The sequence below is a fragment of the Bufo bufo genome, chromosome 2, assembly GCF_905171765.1.
Source record: "Bufo bufo chromosome 2, aBufBuf1.1, whole genome shotgun sequence".
Lineage (NCBI taxonomy): Eukaryota > Metazoa > Chordata > Amphibia > Anura > Bufonidae > Bufo > Bufo bufo.
In genome coordinates, this window is record NC_053390.1 from 352,092,149 (window position 1) to 352,113,947 (window position 21,799).

At 43.9% G+C, this 21,799-nt stretch overlaps 1 protein-coding gene across 1 annotated transcript in view; it reads right to left on the bottom strand.

Moving 5' to 3' along the window:
- The window catches only part of PIP5K1B (phosphatidylinositol-4-phosphate 5-kinase type 1 beta), a 170,028-nt gene that overhangs the window by 97,769 nt on the left and 50,460 nt on the right, over positions 1-21,799 (bottom strand). Inside the window, exons 2-3 of the mRNA XM_040417101.1 lie at positions 3,247-3,321; positions 2,654-2,722 (exon numbers count right to left, since the gene is read on the bottom strand). Coding sequence (XP_040273035.1) covers positions 2,654-2,722 — 69 coding nt within the window. The 5' untranslated portion in view covers positions 3,247-3,321. The remainder of the gene's footprint in view (positions 1-2,653; positions 2,723-3,246; positions 3,322-21,799) is intronic.

The window sequence follows — 21,799 nt, forward strand, 5'->3', positions numbered from 1 at the left end:
TGGTCGATCCAAACAAAGGGGACCACCAGAGGACCAGGTAGCAGGTATATTAGACGCTGTTATCAAAACAGCGTCTAATATACCTGTTAGGGGTTAAAAAAAAACACATCTCCAGCCTGCCAGCGAACGATCGCCGCTGGCAGGCTGGAGATCCACTCTCTTACCTTCCGTTCCTGTGAGCGCGCGCGCCTGTGTGCGCGCGTTCACAGGAAGTCTCGCGTCTCGCGAGATGACGCATATATGCGTGACTGTGCGCAGGGCTGCCACCTCCGGAACGCGATCCTGCGTTAGGCGGTCCGGAGGTGGTTAAAAGATGAAGGCAGCCAGTCAGTCAGGGCTTCTTTTCAACTTTATTACAGTCAAAAATCCGGCTCTACGCGTTTCGAGACAACAAGTCCCTTCATCAAGAGCGTCCCGAAACGCGTAGAGCCAGATTTTTGACCACCCCCCCTTGTGAAGTGAGTACCTGCTCATAATAATTGTATACAGTTTATACATTTATCTTTTACCAATTTTTTATCTTTTACCTTTATGTGTACTGTTCCATATTGTCTTACAATGTTTATGCTGTTGTACATGGTACTCTAGGTGACATCCCACCGTTTGCTCCCCACACCTACGGGCACCTATCCCCTAGGCACGAGCGAGCGTTATATCCTCTCACGAGGTGTTCTCACAGACTGGGGTATAATATCACGAACCCCACGATTAGAACCTTAATACCTTTAGTGCACTGGCACTCGCTTTGGGTTATTGGAGTAGGTTGTATTGGGTGTTACCCCACCACTCTCCAACCCTCCTGTCTCCTCTATATACTGTCTTTACGTGCAGACCACTCGTCCGCATGGTCAACCCTTGAGCAGCCTCTCCACTATTGTGATTTCACCGATCTTTCCGTCTCTCTCCTAAAAATATATCTCTTCATCCTCTGGCGCCTCGAGTTTTTTCTGGTCTTCTGGATCTATCTTCCACAAGATCCGATTAACCCTCAACTCTCTTTCTGTTTCTATACGGCAAGCAAGCCAGATTACCATGTCTTATTGTTTCTGCTCCAATGCATTTTATCTAAAGATGGACGTGGTGTAATGTTTCTGCTATAAACTTTATCAGTTCTTAAAAAGAACCTGTCACCTCTCCTGACATGTCTGTTTTAGTAACCACGTGCATTCCTAAGTAATATCAATTTTGGAACATCTATTCTTCTGATGCTGTGTTGTGGCCTTCCCCCTATTACTACTTCTAGAAGTTTATGAATGAATTGCTAGCAGGTCCAAGAGGGTGTTACCAACTGGGGGGTGTTCCTGCACGATCTAACATTATCTAATCAGTGTTGCTAGTATCAGACTGTGTTGGGACACGCCCACAACTGAAAACACCCAGTTGGATCCTTATTAGACTGCTGCCGATTTATTCGTAAACTTCTCGAAGGAATAATAGAGGAAAGGCAAAACATGCAGGTATAATAATAGATGCTCCAGAATTATTACATGCGGAGTGCAGGTAGATAATAACAGATACATGTCAGGAGAGATGTTCTCCAATAGTGTCCCCAGAGGTTGTCCAACAATGTGACCCTCGGACAAGGTTGCACAACGCCTTAATTATATCTTTACCTGAGGTCAAGAACAGACAGGTTACAGACTGGAAATTTACAAGAACCCTTTTTTAAGGGACCTCTCAAAATCAGGAGTTGCAGTTATTCTGAAGGCACAGGGTTGATGCTGCACATGACAGATCATACACTTGGCATAAAATGTGCTACATTCTACCCATAGGCAAAACTCCTATTATGTGGCAGTATTTCCTGCAGGTAGCACACAGTGGAGGCTGAAATGCTAAAATCTAGATCTATATTTCAGCCATTATTGTCTTATATGGGGAACCAAATTTTTACAGATTTAGTCATAAAAAATAAAACTGTATTTAGACACAGACTTAAAAAAAACTATTGATGAGCTTTGACATTATTTTCCTTGAATATATCTATAAATAAAGGAATCAGAAGAGCAAACCTTAAAGGGGTTTCTGACTCCAGGCACCCCCCGCCGATCAGCTGTTTGAAGAGGCCGTGACTGGTAACACATGGCCTAGGCGCAGCTCAATCCCATGCAAGTGAATGGGGCTGAACTGCAATACCAAGCATGGCCTCTATTCAATGGATGGCGCTGTGCTTGGTAAGCTGCTCTACTGAGTGCCGCAGCTTTTTCACGCAGCTGATTGGCGGGGGTCCAAGCCTGAAGCTAGGTCATCAATATCAGACTCTCGGGAAAACCCCTTTCAATGGTTGAACCAACTACATAAATTACAATGAATACAAATGTGAAGCAGAAAGTGAAGACAGACATTGGACAGTATGGTACTATGGTTTATTGGGGCCACATGTCACAATATGTGTCACGTCCAATACGCCCCTTGTTTCTGCTGAAAGTATACATGTAGGACAAAATAGCGGCTTTTCTTCCGTTTCTACATTATGAGAAGTCCCATAAGATTTTCTTGAAAATGCAACTGATTTAGGGGCATCACATACTATCACTATACCCAGACATTATTGATTATATGATGCCCATAATTCACCACAAAAAGTATGCCAAAGAGCACTACATCTCTGCCCTTTCTACATTGAAATGCTTTCTACCCATGGTGCGCTTACCTTTTTGTAGGTTTTTTCCCCGTTTGGTCTTTCGCTTGTTGCGCTTCCATTCTCTGTGGCAGTAGACATCTAGGCGGAAGAATAATTTCCAGTTATGTAAAGGAAGAATGAAGAGGACAGACTTCTCACCTAGCTAGACGCTCGCCGAGCCCTGCACGGTTACCTTTCCAGCTCTGTACCATCCCATCTCTGACAAGGGGGCAGATTATGACAGAAAAGCCTCTCTTACAATGTACAAGGCCCTCTGCTGCTCTGAGCTTTCAGAACAATTAAACTGCTTAGAATGTAACCTAAAATCTCCTCCGTTCCCCCGTGTCTGGCTCAAATTAAAAACGGGAAGAAGCCGACGGGGATTTGTTCATTTTATAACGTGACAATGAGGCCAGTGCTCCGCTAATGCTCCTCTCGGCTGTAACACCAGCTAACACCAGAGACATTAGAAAACCTCGGCTTATAGCGAGACTGGATATGCTCAATTTACACAGAAAGAGACAGCTCGGCGAAAACAGCCGTCAGGTTCCCGAAATCTGATTCCAATGCCCCCATGTACAGCCTGCCCCGCTGCGTCTTGCACAAGGAACAGAAAGCACTACCTTTCCTCAGTTGTAAGTCATCTGAAGCAGGGGTGAGCGGGTGCACTGGTCATTTATGCGGCTTGTCCCAAGACCCTAGGAAAGGACAGAAAAACAAGTTCAGCCACTAGACAGCACAGTTTCATCAACATTGGCTGTATGGTCAGCAAATATAAACTCTCGCATTCATATGACATATCACTATTAGATTTGTGAGCAACGTGTCTTCAGGGTGCAGAAATTGCATTGAAAGGCCTGCTTCCATGTCGTTTCCTGGTAGCTCATTTGGCGACAGCTATTCCTCCTGCACTTACACACTTGGCTTGTGTTCTCAGTGGCGACGGGAATACATCACCAATAGAAGATGATCAGGCTTGTTGAAATCTAACATTCTGATCAGAGCTGTATGAATCTATTTGTCTCATCAAGCACAGTTTTATACCCGCTGCCCTAGATTCTCCCTCGGCCGCTTGACTGACAGGGCTGGACATACCGTATCAGCCAGCTCTGACAATGTTGCGCCTGCGCTGCTACTCCAGATAGCGGCACAAGCGCAGATGCCCTGCATCCGCTACTGGAGCAGCGATTGTGCATGCGCAGCCACACTTCCAGCCCTGTAAATCAAACAGAAGGGGGAAGCATCTACAGCATCGGAGACAGCCCCTCGAAGGTATAGACCTCTGCCTGGTGAGACAAATAAATCTGTACAAATCAATTTGCTCAACTCTAATTCCGACTCTTCGTTCCTTCTATTTAGGCCTCTTTCCCATGAACGTATTCGTTGCGTGGCCGTATTGCGGGCCGCATACGGCGGTTCCACAATACACAGGTCACCAGCCGTGTGCATTCTGCATTCACTTGGGTCCGCAAATCCGGAGATGCGGTGCGGAACGGAAGCACGGAACGGAACCCCACGGAAGCAATACGGAGTGCTTCTGTGGAGTTCCGTTCTGTACTTCCATTGCGCAAGAATTTAGAACTTGTTCTATCTTTTTGCGGAACGGACGAATCGCGGACCACATTCAAGTGAATGAGTCCGCGATCTGCATGCGGCTGTTCCACGGTCGGTGCCCGTGCATTGCGGTCCGCAGCACGGGCCTGGCCAGCACGCGGCTGTGTGAAAAAGGCCTTAGGGAGAGTTGGAACACCTCAGACACCTTAGATGGTTGTCTGGTCAAGCCGCTGCTCCATTGCTGGCCATTTTCAGTCCATACAGGACCAGGATGTGGCTCAGTCCCAATCACAGACCTCAGTCACATCAGCTTTGGGGCCCATTCACAGAACCGTATGGTCGCCGTGTGCCTGCAGACCACAAGTAGCGGTCCACAAAACACGGGCACCGGCTATGTGAACTCGGCGTCACAGATGCAGACCCATTGACTTGAATAGGTCTGCGATCTGCAAGATACGGCAAAAGATAGCACATGTCCTCTCTTTTGCCATATCTTGCGGATCACTGACCCCTTCAAGTCAATGAGTCCTCATCCGCGATGCGGAGTTCACACAGCCAGTGCCTGTGTTTTGCGGATCGCTATTTGGGTATGGCGACCATATGGTAGTGTGAATGGCCCCTTAATGATATTTCACAGTAGTAACATAATCATCAGAATCGGCGTCCAAATCAGATCTCAGTCTCTCATATAAATTACAGTGTGTGGAGACGGGCACATACGTAGGTGCTCATCAACTGGCTACCAAGTGTCTAAGCTTTTTAATACCATTTTGAAAATATGGGTAAAATTCTAACAATAAGTAAGGTCATTGATACAGCGCCACTTAGAACACATGAATGCCAGAACAGTACAGATACAAATGTACCTACCAGAGAAGTTTACACTATGCCCAGTGCACTTGGAACCAAGCAGTTGCCTATATGGTTTAGCAATGCTCTCTACTCGGCTAAAGGTGCCCATACATATTAGACAGGCGAGTGGTGGGGGAATAGGTTGGGAGTCAGACCACAGGAGTTGTCAGCTCCAAGGCCAGACAACCCCATTATCTCCACTGAATGACAATGGGGCTAATCCACTTGTAGATCTGCTGGTTCATGCAGAAATTCAGGTTTCAGCCATAAACTCCTAAACATGAGCATAGTGTTAGGCTACATGCACACGACCGTATGTGTTTTGCGGTCTGCAAATTGCGGATCCGCAAAAAAAACGGATGACATCAGTATGCCATCCGTTTTTATTTTTTTTGCGGATCCATTGTAACAATGCATAAAACGGACAAGAATAGGGCATGTTCTATTTTTTTTGCGGGGCTACGGAACGGACATACTGATGCGGACAGCACGCGGTGTGCTATCCGCATTTTTTGCTGACCCATTGAAATGAATAGGTCCAGCATTCTATCTGCAAAAAAAACTAAACAGACACGGAAACAAAATACGTTTGTGTGCATGTAGCCTTAAACGAAATGTGTCACCAAGCATTTTATCTGCCAGTTAAAATCAGATAATGATACATCTCCCTTTTTTCTTTTTTCTGTAGATTTTTTTTATTTCCTGAACATGATTATGGGGGTGGCCATCTTTAGAAATCATTAAGAAAATTGCTTTATGGCAACCCCATGGTTCATAGACACAATGGTCAGGAGGGGACCTCATTGACTTCTATGGGAAAGTTTGGCTACTTTCACACTCGCGTTTGGTGCGGATCCGTCTTGTATCTGCACAGACGGATCCGCACCTATATAATGCAAATGCTTGTATCCGTTCAGAACGGATCCGTTTGCATTATTCCTAAAAAAAAAAAGTCTAAGTCAAAAAGGATCCGTCTTGACTTACATTGAAAGTCAATGGGGGACGGATCCGTTTTCAATTGCACCATATTGTATCAGTGAAAAACTGATCTGTCCCCATTGACTTATATTGTAAGTCAGGACGGATCCGTTTGACTCCGCATCGTCAGACGGTCACCAGAACGCTGCAAGCTACGTTTTAGTGACCGTCTAAAAATCGCAACGGAGACCAAACGCTGCCAAATTGATGCATTCTGAACGGATCCTTATCCATTCAGAATGCATTGGGGCTGAACTGATCCGTTTTGGTCCACTTCTGAGAGCCCTGAAACGGATCTCACAAGCGGACCCAGAAACGCCAGTGTGAAAGTAGCCTTTTCTAGGCATGCCCTGTGCAGAGGTCAGATCAGAGCTGATAACCTTTGAAAATCATCTCCTGTGAATGGTGGATCCTGTCTTATCTATACACAGAGCTGGTATCATCACAGGCAAAATTAGAATGACAGATATGCGGGTAACTGCAGTAAAGTGATCTGTACAGACCAAGAAGTGGTGCCTATTAGTCTTAGGGCTGTATTACACCAACAGATTATATCTGTCCAATCAGACAGATAGTTGGTGTGCATAACAAGAGATCTGTGTGTGTAATAGGCCATCTGACCAATGATTGGTCAGAAATCTGTCAGATAATCTGTTGGTGTAATACAGGCCTCACTTTAGGCTTTTTGTTTAAATAAATATATGGAAAATTAAAAATAACATCATCGAAAATTCTTAAAAAATATGTTAAACCTAAAAAGGTGATTTAAACAATAGGCCATTTTCTGATGACACATTTCATTTAAGGTTGGTTTACACAGATGTAGCTCTTGCCTCAACACATGAAGGGTACGGCCACACAATCAACTTTCCTGATGCAGTTTCAAAGCCAAAATCGGAGTGGGTCATAAAAGGAGAGAAAGTATAAAGGACAGATATGACCCCTCTTTTTTGGATGCACTCCTTGTTTTGGTTGTGTGGCTGTACCCTACAGGTGCCTCCATTCCACATCTCTTTATTGGAGTTTTTAAAAAAAAAAAAAAATAGTTTTAAACAACTTCATCAAATTCATGTGTTTTTACAAGCAATTTTGTGGATTATGTTTTTTAGTCAGACAATTTATTTTCCTAAAGTCAAGTCTATAGAAAAAAAGATGAAAAAACACCACATACAGATCATGCTCCAATAAAATAAATAAAAACACCAAGGGAGCAACAAGCACACGGAAACTGTCTTTGAGTTTGTGGGGTGTTTTATCATTTCCTTTTCACCTGCATGTAACATCTGGCCGCTGCGTATTTTACTACAGGAAATACACTGACATCAATGCGCAGAGTACTGTGAGACCACCCTAACTCACTTCGGTCGCCCTTACACAAGTGAAGGCACATAACATCAGCATGAATTTCAGTGCAGATATGTGTGTTTCTGCACCATATCTGCACCCAATTCAGCATTTTTTATGAGAATTTGATGCAGTTTTGCCACTGAAAGTATGAAATCTGCAGCTAAAACCGCAAACATAACTGACATGCTGCAGATTTGGAAATCCTAATGGCAGGTCAATTTCCGCACAGAATAAAAATCCAAAGTGTAGATAAGATTTGTATAATCCCATACAGTTTTCGGGTACTGTACGACGCTGTGGTTTTTCCGTAAGGAAATCCGAGAGGAACCACTGCACATATTCTGCAATGTGTACAGGTGACCTTAAGACTGAAGCAGCCATGCAAACAGCCATGCAAGTAGAAGCAGCCATGCAAGCAGCAGCCATGCTATAAGACAGCACCACAGTCTTATAGCAGAAAGCTGATTAGCAAGTAGAAGCAGCCATGAACATGAGGGGAGTGGTGGTAGCAGAACTGGGAGGAGTAATGTTCCTAATACAAGAAACAGAGCAGTGGCGGGCCCAGGCTGCCGATGGAACAACTACAATTTTAGCCTAACTCTATACCATACAAACTATTGGTTGGCTTACTTTGAGAATTTTCACACAAAACATGGCGTTTTATGCCCTACCCTCTTCCCATTAAGCCCTACCCTTTTTCAAGCAAGTCAGAAACAACTGTAGAAACAATAGATACACCAACCTGTGTCAATATGCGCTACTTTTTAGGCTAGGTCTACACGGCGACATGTGTTGCACGATTTCTTGTCGAAGAAAAAAATTGCGTGACATTTCGTATAATGATAGTCAATGGTGTTGCACCGCGGCATACTGCTACTGCGACACAACAGTCACAGCATGTCGCGGTGCGACACCATTGACAAAACATGGCACGTGACAACTGTTGCAGTGTAGTTGCACCCTTTTTGTTGTGAGACAACACATGTCGCTGTGTAGCCCTAGTGAATCTGACCCTATGGTCTGTAAAGAATACTACTGAGGTTTTTACCTGCTTCTACATCCTTGAAGGAGAGTCTACACAAGACCTAATAACATACACAGGACACGGGGATGCAGGGAGGAGCAGTCAGCACTAGCCTTTACCCGACCTTGCAGGGTGCAGGCGCCAATCTAAAGGATCCGAGATAATGGCAGGTAATAAAAGAGAATAATAAAGCGCAGTTCACATTACAGTCATGTGAGGTAGTGTCAATATAACACTGGTAAACATGTAAACCACACTCTCAGGTTCATAGTGGTTGACAAGTTCACTACATAAGCAGAACAACGTCACTTTTCATGTATTCCGCATCACATCTCCGGCTGGACTACAGCACAGGAATCTGATGGCAAACTTTCCTAGCAGATGATTCTGGTCAACAGAGCCAATTGTGAATAAAGGGAACCCAGTTTTATCTCCAGGCAGATTGCAAGCTCTCATGGGCAGGGTCCTCCACCTCTGTACCAGTCTGTTACTAAGTTCATACACAATGTACTTGTGTTGTTTTAGGCTAGATTCACACTAGCGGCAGCCTTCTCTGGCAGGTGATCAGCCTGCCGTCCCCGTGCTGCCGCTAGTGCACGCGTGCCGCCGGAGGTCCGCTCCAGCCCCATTGGCTATAATGGGGCCGGAGCGGACCTCCGGTGGCATACGTGCACTAGCGGCAGCACGGATCTGGCAGGCTAGTCAGCGGCCGGAACAGCCTGCCGGAGAAGGTTGCCGCTAGTGTGAAACGTATCTTATACTATGTATGTATACCCTCTCTTAAATGGAATGAATCTACGTAGTAATAATAATAGGAGCTGAGCAGACTGATATATAGTGATTCAGTAGCTCTTATAATTTATCCATTTACATCTCTGCTCATTCTGGGGTTTGGAGTGGTTTAATCAGTCTTGACATCTATATCTGCATACACAGTCATAGAAGGAAGGCTGTCAATCACCGTGCTGGACCGCCCACTTGACTCCTAATCACAGAAAAAGCAAAGGTTTAAATGGATAAAGTTATACTGAAACTATTTCCAATAAAGCTATATATCAATCTGCTCAGCTCCTCCTGGTCTATGACCTCCTGTCTGCAGACTGCACTGCATTTTCAAGTGGGTGAAGCAAATTTTAGAAACATCTCACAGAGGTCACTGATCGGACATTATAAGTATTCATATTGAAGTCACATTAAGCCAGAATTATTCTCAGTAAGCCTATCATGATGTCACAAAAAATACAGCCTCCAGCATTTCAGATTATGTACCTACAAGGCTACTTTCATCCGTCATAGAGCAGCAAAAACGCTTCCGTTCTGATAATACAACCGTCTGCATCCGTTATGAACGGATCCGGTTGTATTATCTATAAAATAGCGAAGACGGATCCGTCATGAACACCATTGTAAGGGCCCATTCAGACGTCCGTAGTGTATTGCGGATCCGCAATACACCCGGCCGGCACCCCCATAGAACTGACTATTCTTGTCCGCAACTGCGGACAAGAATAGGACATGTTCTATTTTTTTCGGGAGCTGCGGACTGGAAGTACGGAGCCGCGGACTGGAAATGCAGATGTGGACAGCACAATGTGTGCTGTCCACATCCTTTCCGTCCCCATTGAGAATGAATGGGTCCGCACCCGTTCCGCAGAATTGCGGAACGGATGCAGACCCATTCTACGGACGTGTGAATGGACCCTAAGTCAATGGGGATGGATTTGTTTTCTATTGTGTCAGAGAAAACGGATCCGTCCCCATTGACTTACATTGTGAGTCATGACGGATCCGTCTTGCTCAGCACATCACGGATAGAAAACCGCTGCTTGCAGTGTTAGGCCTCATGCACACGACAGTATTTTTTTGCGGTCCGCAAAAAGCTGTTCCGTTGTTCCGTTTTTGTTTCCGTGTGTCTTCCTTGATTTTTGGAGGATCACCAGACATGAAAAGTGAAAAAAAATTGCAAATGATAGGGGGAAAAAACGGAAGCGGACGCGCGGACGCGGATGACAATCTTGTGTGCCTCCGTGTTTTTCACTGACCCATTGACTTGAATGGGTCCGCGAACCGTTGTCCGTGAAAAAAATAAAACAAGTCATATTTTTTTGACGGACTGGAAACACGGATCACGGACGCGGAAGTCAATGGGTCCGCAGAAAATCACGGAAAACGGAACAACGGACACGGAACACAACAACGGTCGTGTGCATGAGGCCTTATTCTGGAGGAAAGGGAAGGCGCAAGTGTGAAAGTAGCCTAAGGTGTTACTGAATAAAATATGCTCCAAGTAATAACAAAGGTCACAAGAATTATTTGACTTAATAAACATGTCACCACAGAGAGGTTAAAGGGAATGTGTCATCAGAAAATGACCTATTGTTTAAATAACAATTTTATGTTAAACGTTTTTTGTTTTGTTTTTTTTTAGAATTTTTGGTGTTTTGTTTTTTTAAATTCAACACTAAAAAATTGTATATAATCCTGCCTTTTTTACACTAGCCTTGAGGCCTAAAATATGTTAAGACTTCTTAGGGTCATTTATCAAACTGGTGTAAAGTAGAACTGGCTTAGTTGCCCATAGCAACCATTCAGATTCCACCTTTTATTTTCCAGAGAAGCTCTGACAAATAAACGGTGGAATCTGATTGGCTGCTATGGGCAACTAAGCCAGTTCTACTTTACATCATTTTTGATCAATCTACCCCCTTGTCTTTTGAGAGCAGCTACATGGGCAGGAGGAGACCCCACTGACTTCTATGGGAGAGTTTACTTGACATGCTCTGTGACCTGTGCAGAGGTGAGGAAGGAGCAGATAAGCTGTGATATCACCTATTATGAATGATGGATAATGTGCTATTTATATAGAGGTGTTACTTGTCATTGTAATTCGGCCTGTGATGATAACAAGATAGCTAATGAAAAGTTACCTGTACAGAACAGGAAATCGTGACCTATTATTAGACCTAGTGGCCAGTGTGAAAAATGCAGGATTATACACATATTTTTTCAAATATAGATACTGGGGGAAAAAATCACCAAACATTCTAAAAACAAAATACATTTTACATAAAAACTTGATTTAAACAAAAGTTGTCCCAAAAGTTGTTCCTAGTGGGCTTATGCCCAGGGGGCTGTCTGAGCCATCCTCACAGCCGCCAGCCTTGGTAAGTAATGATCTGATGCTCCCTTCCTGACTCCTGAATTCAGCTGTATTGCCATCCTAAGGCAACTGAAATATGAGGACAGAATGTGGCAGCTGGTGCTGAGGGGAAGTTTTTGGGGACATATCTCGTGCTGCTTGGGCAGTATTTTGTGATGCACTGGGGTATTTGGCTCTGCTGGGGTGGTATGAAGTGCAGCAATATGGTATTGCTGGCCCTGCCTACTTGTGTTGACAATGCCTTCTGTCAGTTTGAGCCCCACTACAAAATAGAGCCACTTTGTTTTTTTCCAGAGACACTTAAGTTCCCAGTCCGTCCCTGCAGATGAGACGTATACAGGTCCTTCTCAAAAAATTAGCATATTGTGATAAAGTTCATTTTTTTCTGTAATGTACTGATAAACATTAGACTTTCATATATTTTAGATTCATTACACACAACTGAAGTAGTTCAAGCCTTTTCTTGTTTTAATATTGATGATTTTGGCATACAGCTCATGAAAACCCAAAATTCCTATCTCAAAAAATTAGCATATCATGAAAAGGTCCTCTAAACGAGCTATTAACCTAATCATCTGAATCAGCTAATTAACTCTAAACACCTGCAAAAGATTCCTGAGGCTTTTAAAAACTCCCAGCCTGGTTCATTACTCAAAACCGCAATCATGGGTAAGACTGCCGACCTGACTGCTGTCCAGAAGGCCATCATTGACACCCTCAAGCAAGAGGGTAAGACACAGAAAGAAATTTCTGAACGAATAGGCTGTTCCCAGAGTGCTGTATCAAGGCACCTCAATGGGAAGTCTGTGGGAAGGAAAAAGTGTGGCAGAAAACGCTGCACAACGAGAAGAGGTGACCGGACCCTGAGGAAGATTGTGGAGAAGGACCGATTCCAGACCTTGGGGGACCTGCGGAAGCAGTGGACTGAGTCTGGAGTAGAAACATCCAGAGCCACCGTGTACAGGAAATGGGCTACAGGTGCCGCATTCCCCAGGTCAAGCCACTTTTGAACCAGAAACAGCGGCAGAAGCGCCTGACCTGGGCTACAGAGAAGCAGCACTGGACTGTTGCTCAGTGGTCCAAAGTACTTTTTTCGGATGAAAGCAAATTTTGCATGTCATTCGGAAATCAAGGTGCCAGAGTCTGGAGGAAGACTGGGGAGAGGGAAATGCCAAAATGCCTGAAGTCCAGTGTCAAGTACCCACAGTCAGTGATGGTCTGGGGTGCCATGTCAGCTGCTGGTGTTGGTCCACTGTGTTTTATCAAGGGCAGGGACAATGCAGCTAGCTATCAGGAGATTTTGGAGCACTTCATGCTTCCATCTGCTGAAAAGCTTTATGGAGATGAAGATTTCATTTTTCAGCACGACCTTGTACCTGCTCACAGTGCCAAAACCACTGGTAAATGGTTTACTGACCATGGTATTACTGTGCTCAATTGGCCTGCCAACTCTCCTGACCTGAACCCCATAGAGAATCTGTGGGATATTGGGAAGAGAAAGTTGAGAGACGCAAGACCCAACACTCTGGATGAGCTTAAGGCCGCTATCGAAGCATCCTGGGCCTCCATAACACCTCAGCAGTGCCACAGGCTGATTGCCTCCATGCCACGCCGCATTGAAGCAGTCATTTCTGCAAAAGGATTCCCAACCAAGTATTGAGTGCATAACGGAACTTAATTATTTGAAGGTTGACTTTTTTTGTATTAAAAACACTTTTCTTTTATTGGTCGGATGAAATATGCAAATTTTTTGAGATAGGAATTTTGGGTTTTCATGAGCTGTATGCCAAAATCATCAATATTAAAACAAGAAAAGGCTTGAACTACTTCAGTTGTGTGTAATGAATCTAAAATATATGAAAGTCTAATGTTTATCAGTACATTACAGAAAATAATGAACTTTATCACAATATGCTAATTTTTTGAGAAGGACCTGTATTTGTTGCTGTAATGGGTCAACCCCTTAAAATCAATTGGTACATTGGTACACAAATGATTTTCCCTTTTTATGTTTTCAATTGAATTTAAAGGGGTTGTCCGGGTTCAGAGCTGAACCCGGACATACCCTTATCTTCACCCAGGCAGCCCCCCTAATGTTAGCATCGGAGCATATCATGCTCCAATGCGCTCCCTTGCTCTGCGCTAGATCGCGCAGGGTACGGGCTCTTTTGTTTACAATCACACACTGCCGGGCGGAAGCTTCAGTCCGGCAGTCTGTTCGGTGACGTCACCGGCTCTGATGGGCGGGCTTTAGCGCTGCCCTAGCCGTTTTACTGGCTAGGGCAGCGCTAAATCCCACCCGTCAGCCCCATTGAGAGCCCGGTACATCACCGGATCTCCAAAAAATGCCTTTGCCCTGCACGATTTAGCGCAGGGCAAAGGAGAGCATCGGAGCACTGGGTGAAAATGGAGGTATATCCGGGTTCAGCTCTGAACCCGGACAACCCCTTTAAGCAGCTAAGCAGTCTAAGCACTCGACTGAACCAAAGAACATCTAAGTTCATAAAGCAACATGGTGATAATTACAAACAAGAACAATTGGGTGTTACATATCAGGTCCACCCCCAAGAGGATTTATGCAAATATTAACTTTCTATTTTGATGTATGGATAGTTCTATCGTTCATAGGGCACAAATACACGCCCTTTTTCTTAGAAAGAGTAAGCTGACAACTGTGACCATACAGCTAGAAGAAATGTGAAATTACATTGGGGCAGATTTACTAAGCCTGTAGATGCTGTAAACTTAGACAGGCTGTCTAGATCTGCACCAGATTTATCACAGGGGATCAAGCTGGATGCTAAATGTGGTTGGCTTACTTCGAGACGCCAGAATTATAGCACAGTTTTGGGGCAAAATGTTGCCTCGTACCCTTGATGTCCCACCTCTTCCCAATAAGTCCCACCCCTTTTTCGAGCAAGTGGTAAAAAGTTGTAGGAACCCTAGTTGCACAAAATTGCCCCACTTTTACCCTAAATTCTAAGCGCATTACATTAGTAAACCTGGTCCATTGTATCATGTGCAGGCCATCACAAAGTCTATGGGAGGAATTTATCGAGAGTGGGTTTCTTACGCCTGGATCCTCATCAATGTAAACAGACACAACTTTAGGATAATTTTCAGTGACCCTGTATTGAAGTTGTGACAAAAGCCCATTTTTTAGACACAATAGTTGGTACTATAGAATGCTTAGATTGTGAGCATGGTGAATGTCATGAATGACAAATGTTCATGGAAATCAAGGGTAGAAAGAAGAACTGTGTATTTTATAAGTAACCTTCCAAGTATAACCTTCCTAAACAGAGCAGGTATTGTTCTGTCTGGAGATGTTCCAGTTTTGAAGGCACTTTTTTACCTAAATGTACGGCCACACGGTCATATTACCAGATGCTATTTCGGAAGCCAAAACCAGGAGTGAATTGAAAAATGAGAACTGGTATCTTTCCTTTATACTTATACTTTATTCTATTTTTAGGATCTATTCCTGATTTTAGTTTCCAAAACTGCATCTTGAAACCTGAGCGTGACCGTACCCTCAGCCTGTGGTGCAGTCACCTGTAAACTTCACATGTTATAAAAACGATAAAACCGCAATACATAAAGCTCCATGATTACTTCATTCAGTTCTCCAGGATAAAGGTCAAGAAAAGTGCTATGACGTGTAGTCACCACCTGCTGTTCGGTGATGCCACACCTGCATAGAAATGTCAGGGTGTGGACAGTTCTGGGTGCTTTTGTAGTCTCGCAAGTGTAGCAGTTCAGGTTTTCTGATCTCTTGTATGCTCTAGGTGAACAATCTGGTCCGGCAGCAGGATCTGCATGTGGATCACTGGTAATTGCTGGGCCATACATGTACTTGCTGGGCTGTGCCTGTACATGCTTTCAAAGGAGAGTTTTTTAATTGGTGATCAGTTACGTGTATTTTCAGTTCAAGGCAGCCGATACTTACTGGTAATAATTAAATTGAGTTCTGAAAACAGTACTTCTTTGTTCTTCTATTCTAAATAATCTTGCACTGTACCAAAAATGCCAAAGACCATTATCTTCAGAAAATTAATTAGTGAGTTTGTATTTTATTTGCTGAATCCTTTAGAATAATGATCATGTCCTAGTCAATAATTTTAATGGCTTACAAAACATGCAGAAATATTGACTTCAGGAATATTCACAGAAACACTCCACAGGTCATCGGCAGCCTTTAGGCTCTCTAATGGACAGCCTTTGTCAAAGGCAAGCCACTCTGGCAATCAGATATGATCAGATATGGCTGCAGGATCCTACATCAATCAGCCGTTAAAGGGAACCTGTCATCAACTTTATGCTGAGCTCACTGAGCATAAAATGGTGACAGTAATGCTGATTTCAGAGGTGTGTCAGAGTCAGATCTACCTGAGAAGAGTCCTGGTTATTCATAATCTCCTGCTCTCCTCGCCCACCTGCTGATGATTGGCAGTTCTCTCCTAGAGAGAAAGAGAGAAAACTAGGTAGAAGACTGTCAGTCATCAGCAGGAGAGCAGGAATTCATGAATAACCAGGACTCTTCTCAGGAGGCTGTGACTCTTTTCCAGGCCCAGTCTGCAAGGATTGTGATATTGGTTCTCGCCAAACACTTACTTTTAACTTTTAAATGACAGACCGCTGAAATCAACTCACCTGTCTCCACTTTAGGCTACATGCACACCACGTACAAATTGCCGATCCGCAAAAAAAAATGGATGACGTCCGTATGGCATCCATTTTTTGGTGGGGATTCATTGTATATGCCTATCCTTGTCTGCAAAATGGATAAGAATAGGACATTCTCTATTTTTTTGCGGAATGGAACCACGAACAACGGACGCAGAAAACAAATGGTTGACTATCCGCATTTTTTAACAGCAGCTCCATAGAAATGAATGGGTCTGCATCCTATCCGCAAAACGGAACGGACACGGAAACAAACAACGTTTGTTTGTGATTATAGAAGCCTTATGCACATTAAGGCCTCTTGCACACGAACGTGCCGTGTTTTGCGGTCCGCAAATTGCGGATCCGCAAAACACGGATTCCGCCCGTGTGCCTTCCGCAATTTGTGGAACGGAACAGATGGCCCATTATAAAAATGCCTATTCTAGTCCGCAAAACGGACAAGAATAGGACATGATCTATCATTTTTGCGGGGCCACGGAACGGAGCAACTCCGCGTGCTGTCCGCATCGTTTGATTTCCATTGAAGTGAATGGGTCCACACCCAAGCTGCAAAAAATGAAGCTCGGATGTGGAACCAAACCACGGTCAGGTGCAAGAGGCCTAAAGTCTACAGGTCTGTGGAAACCACAGAGACAACAACCTAAATGGCGCACAATGCACCAGAAATCTGTCACATCCTCTGGAGCCCTTGGCAACAGAAAATGAAATGTACACTAGTAAGGGAGCTGTGGAGCTTTCAGGTGTAATGTACACCAGTTTTCTGGCACAAATACGCCTGAGTTCCGCTTCCTCCCAGCCATGCCCAGTTGTAAAAGTGGTGAGGTTGGCGGAGAAGGAGAAAGAGTTTGGCCCAAAACTGGCATACAAACTTGATACAAATTCTGCAAAACCTAAATCATTAAATATCATCTGACATATCCCAAATATTTCAAGGGTTTAAGGGTACTTTCACACTAGCATTATTCTTTTCCGGTATTGAAATCCGGTAAAGGGTCTCAATACCGGAAAAAAAACGCATTCGTTTTGTCCTAATGCATTCTGAATGGAAAGCAATCCGTACAGTATGCATTAGGATGTCTTCCGTTCCGTCCCTTGTACGGTATTTGACCGGACAAAATACCGCTATTTTTTCCGGACAAAATCCCGGAAAAATACTGCACTTGGCGGATCCGTCATTAATTTCCATAGGGATGTATTAATGCTGGATCCGGTACCAAGTGTACCGCAAATTGCCGCATTGCCGGATCCGGTTTTCCGGTCTGCAAATGCGCCGGGATATAGGAGGAGCGGGTTTCTCTTTTGATCTTTGAAAAAAAATTTAATACCGGATCCGTTAATCCAGACGATACGGATCCGGTATTTCACTGTATCCGTCTAACGGATCCGGAAAAAAAAGCTTTCCGTTTGTATCCATTGCCGGAACTGCCTGCCGGATTCTAACAACGCTAGTGTGAAAGTAGCCTAAAATACATAAGTCAATACATCAGAAACGCACTTATTGGACACAGCCCAAAAAAGCAATTTTTTTTGCATTAGTCACTTTAAGGCTCCATTCACACGTCCGCAAATGGGTCCGCATCCGTTCCGCAATTTTGCGGAACGGGTCCGGACCCATCAATTTTCTATGGGGACGGAATGGATGCGGACAGATCACAGTGTGCGGTCAGCATCCGCATTTGCGGAGCGCGGCCCCGATCTTTGGGTCCGCAGCTCCGCAAAATATAGAACATGTCCTATTCTTGTCTGCAGCTTGCAGACAAGAATAGGCATTTCTATAGGGGTGCCAGGCGGGTGTGTTGCGAATCCACAAATTCCGGGTCCGCAACACACCACGGACGTGTGAATGGAGCCTAAATCAGTCTTGCACAAACTTTACCATGAGAAATAAATGGCAAATTGCTCGAAAAGTGAAGTTCAACAACTGTCAAAAGTTCAGGCAAGCTTCCTCTGTAAGCCACATATATCTGCACTTTTATCTACATTGTATAGAAGAATGATGTGACTCCCAGCATGTCCTCAGACCTCCGCTGCTGTCTTCTGAGCAATGAAAGTTTATTTGTATATAAAGAATATAAGACTCTCCTACAGTATACCATCACATACCTTTGCAATAAATATTAGATTTACAATGTAGTCTAAAAACTATATTAATAATGTTCAAAAATTCAATGCTGCAGCCATGTCGAATTAGAAATAACTGGGAAGAACATAAAACTACCAGTTGCAGTCAACCATGTCACTGGAAGCTTTAATAAGACACCGATTAAGAACAAAGTTCAAAAAACTTGAATATAGTAGATCTCCAAACTATGCGCATAGAGTAACCTTCACTACAGAACCCTACAACATGCTACTGATGCAGCCCTATAGGCACTATGAAAATGGACGCCAAGGTTCCCTTGGCTCAAACTATTGTTAGATTCTGATGCCTAGAGAGTCATAGTAAGGGACGGAGAGGACTCCATAGAAATGAATGAAGAGCACACAGTCCATGTGCTCTCCTTCACTTTTGGGGGCCTGTTTCGGAGATAGGTGCGTGTTTCAGAGGTGGTACCCGCACCCGTATCTGACTTTGATGGCATATTCTACCGATATGCGATCAAAGTCCCAGATGACACAACCACTTTAATTTTACACAGAGTAGTAAATGTGCTGCTCAGGGGGACGTCTCAAAGGGGGGTTATCTGGATGTCAGTCTGCATTCCTCATAGACATACAGCAATATTTTCTGGGATGGAAACAGGAAAGAACAAAAATGTATTCCAGTTGTAGAAAGCAAAACTTGTTATTCCCCATGATCGGGAACTCCCTGTAATCTCTGTTTATACAATGCGGTCAAGTGGAGATGGTGCAGGGGACATTTGTAGTCATTTAGATAATAATTGTCTCCAACCATAATAACCATAGAAACACATAAAATATTGATATGTCAAATGTAAGTGTTTGCACCTATGATATATGTAATTAAAGAAATCCCAGCGATTCGGTCTGCAGAATAATTTACATTTACGATCGATAGTACTTGTCGAATACATTTTAAGAAATATAATCATACTGTTTATTTTTATGATATTTCCATTATTCCGACTTTAAAGCAGGTCTCTGGTTCAAAGAAAATTCACATTAACTGTGGAACAAACAGAAAATTTACCTCATGCCCTCCTTTTCGTCTTTTTTCCTTGCAGATCCATCAATTCCCAGGCTCCTCTTCCGCTATTCAAGATGGCCGCACGTCTTCTCAGATTACCTAAAGCACACTGTGTATTTGGTAGCCCAAGAAATTCCTGCTGCCCTCAGATTGCTCATGTGAACAGTGCTGTCTAATCTAAGATCAGGCCTGAACAAGCAGGAAGTGTCTTGGGCTTCCAATGTACAGTATGTATCAGGTATTCCGAGAAGCATTGTGGCCATCTTGGATAGCAGAAGATGAGCCTGGGAATTAGTGGCTCTGCAGCTAAATAAATGACATGGAGGACACCAGGTAAGGGTTCTGTTCATTCTTCAGTTAAGGCTACTTTCACACTGGCATTTTGGCTTTCCGTTTGTGAGATCCGTTCAGGGCTCTCACAAGTGGTCCAAAACAGATCAGTTTTGCCCTAATGCATTCTGAATGGAAAAGGATCCGCTCAGAATGCATCAGTTTGCCTCCGTTCAGTCACCATTCCGCTCTGGAGGCGGACACCAAAACGCTGCCTGTAGCATGTGGTGCGGAGCAAGACGGATCCTTCCTCGCACACAATGTAAGTCAATGGGGACGGAACCGTTTTCTCTGACACAATAGAAAACGGATCCGTCCCCCATTGACTTTCAATGGTGTTCAAGACGGATCCGTCATGGCTATAGAAGACATAATACAACCGGATCCGTTCATGACGGATGCATGCGGTTGTATTATTGTAACGGAAGCGTTTTTGTAGATCCATGACAGATCCGCAAAAACGCTAATGTGAAAGCAGCCTTATGTGAATTTTTTTTCTTGAATCTGAGTGTCACTTTAAAGGGGTAATACTATAATTGATGTAAAAAGTGAAAATCAGCCACCCCACAGTACATGACAAGCTCTTTCTAACAAAGCTAGAACCTGCCCTGTACCTCACACGGAAGCAGAGACCTCCCCTTTATTGCTCCAATTGATCTGCTGAATTCTTTTCAGGATGGCAGCTCAGGGAGTGTGTCCTTTCTCAGGAGCATGTCCTTTCTGCTGCAGCTCTTTTCCTGTAACTGTCACAGCTTCTAACAAAAGATACAGCTGTTGACAGTTGAAGATCTAAACTGAGCTTGTGCGACCACCACAGTGAGGTGGACAAGATCCCCCTCCACATTAGACCTCAGATCAGACCCCCATTAGACCTCCATGTCAGACCCCCTCATATTAGACCTTTAGATCAGACCCCCTTTAGACCTCCATATCAGACCTTAAATAAATAAATGAGCTTACCTCTCCTGCTGAGTCACTACTCTCCAAATCCAGCTTCCTCTCCTGCAGTCGAGCTCTCTTGTCTCTTATGGCCCGTGCTGCTCAGTCACCTGACTGCGTGCAACTCCAGGGAGGAGGGGTGAGTACAGCTCTTCACTCACCGCTCCCCCCGCCTCCTGCATACTAGTGAGCGCTTCCCTAATGCATCTTATAAAGTGAAAGATGTGGTAATTGGCGTTGAGCCACTGGCAAGGGGGCACTGTGGGTCCCTCAGATTTTGGGGCCCAGTCACAAGTGCGCCATATAACTACGCCATAGTACAAAAATATTCAGATCCAGGTGCTGGTTTAAAAAATGTAGAATACGTTTTGTGGCACAACCCCTTTAAGTCACTTATGTAGCCTGAAGCTTGAATTACAGGTGTGTATTAATATCACTATTTTAATGAACTCAACTTAAAGGGTCACAGAGTTTTCAGAAAACTTTTGATAAGTCATAGAAACATATCAAAGGTTTTCATTGGTTGGCTGAGACCCCCACTGACTGCTAGAGAAGCGCTCGCACCACGCACTCTTCTCTATGCAGGAGACGGACGTGAGATGGTCCCATATACTGTCTAATGAGCAGGTCTTCTGCAGTGAAGAGACGCAGTGTGATATGCGTTTCTCCCTCTTCATTATAGCGATTGATGGGGGTATCGGCACTCACACCCCCGTGGGTGAAAACTTTTTACAAATCGAAATGTTCCTGAAAACATAAATAAATCATTCCCCCAATGATCCACAGTCAGTTCTGGGCAATCTGTATCGTAAAAGAGCTGTTACCATTTCTGATAGAATGTATCCAGATGTCACTGTATAAGTCAGATCTAGCATATCTGTCATATCCCACCATGGACAAGAACTTTCCAGTGAATAACATGAAGTCAGCAATCTGGTAAATAGGAACAACATGTAAGAGGCCACAAACACAATTTTTGATGATGAAATCAGAAATGAGCTGACAATGGTAACCTGTTATTACAAGGTCATTTCTGGGAAAACTGCACATTGTATGATTTCATAATAATATTCAGAATCGTTTATTAAAGTTACATTCTGAAAAAGATCTCTTCATAGACAACCCTTTTAATATGAGAGCCATGGAGGCAACTAG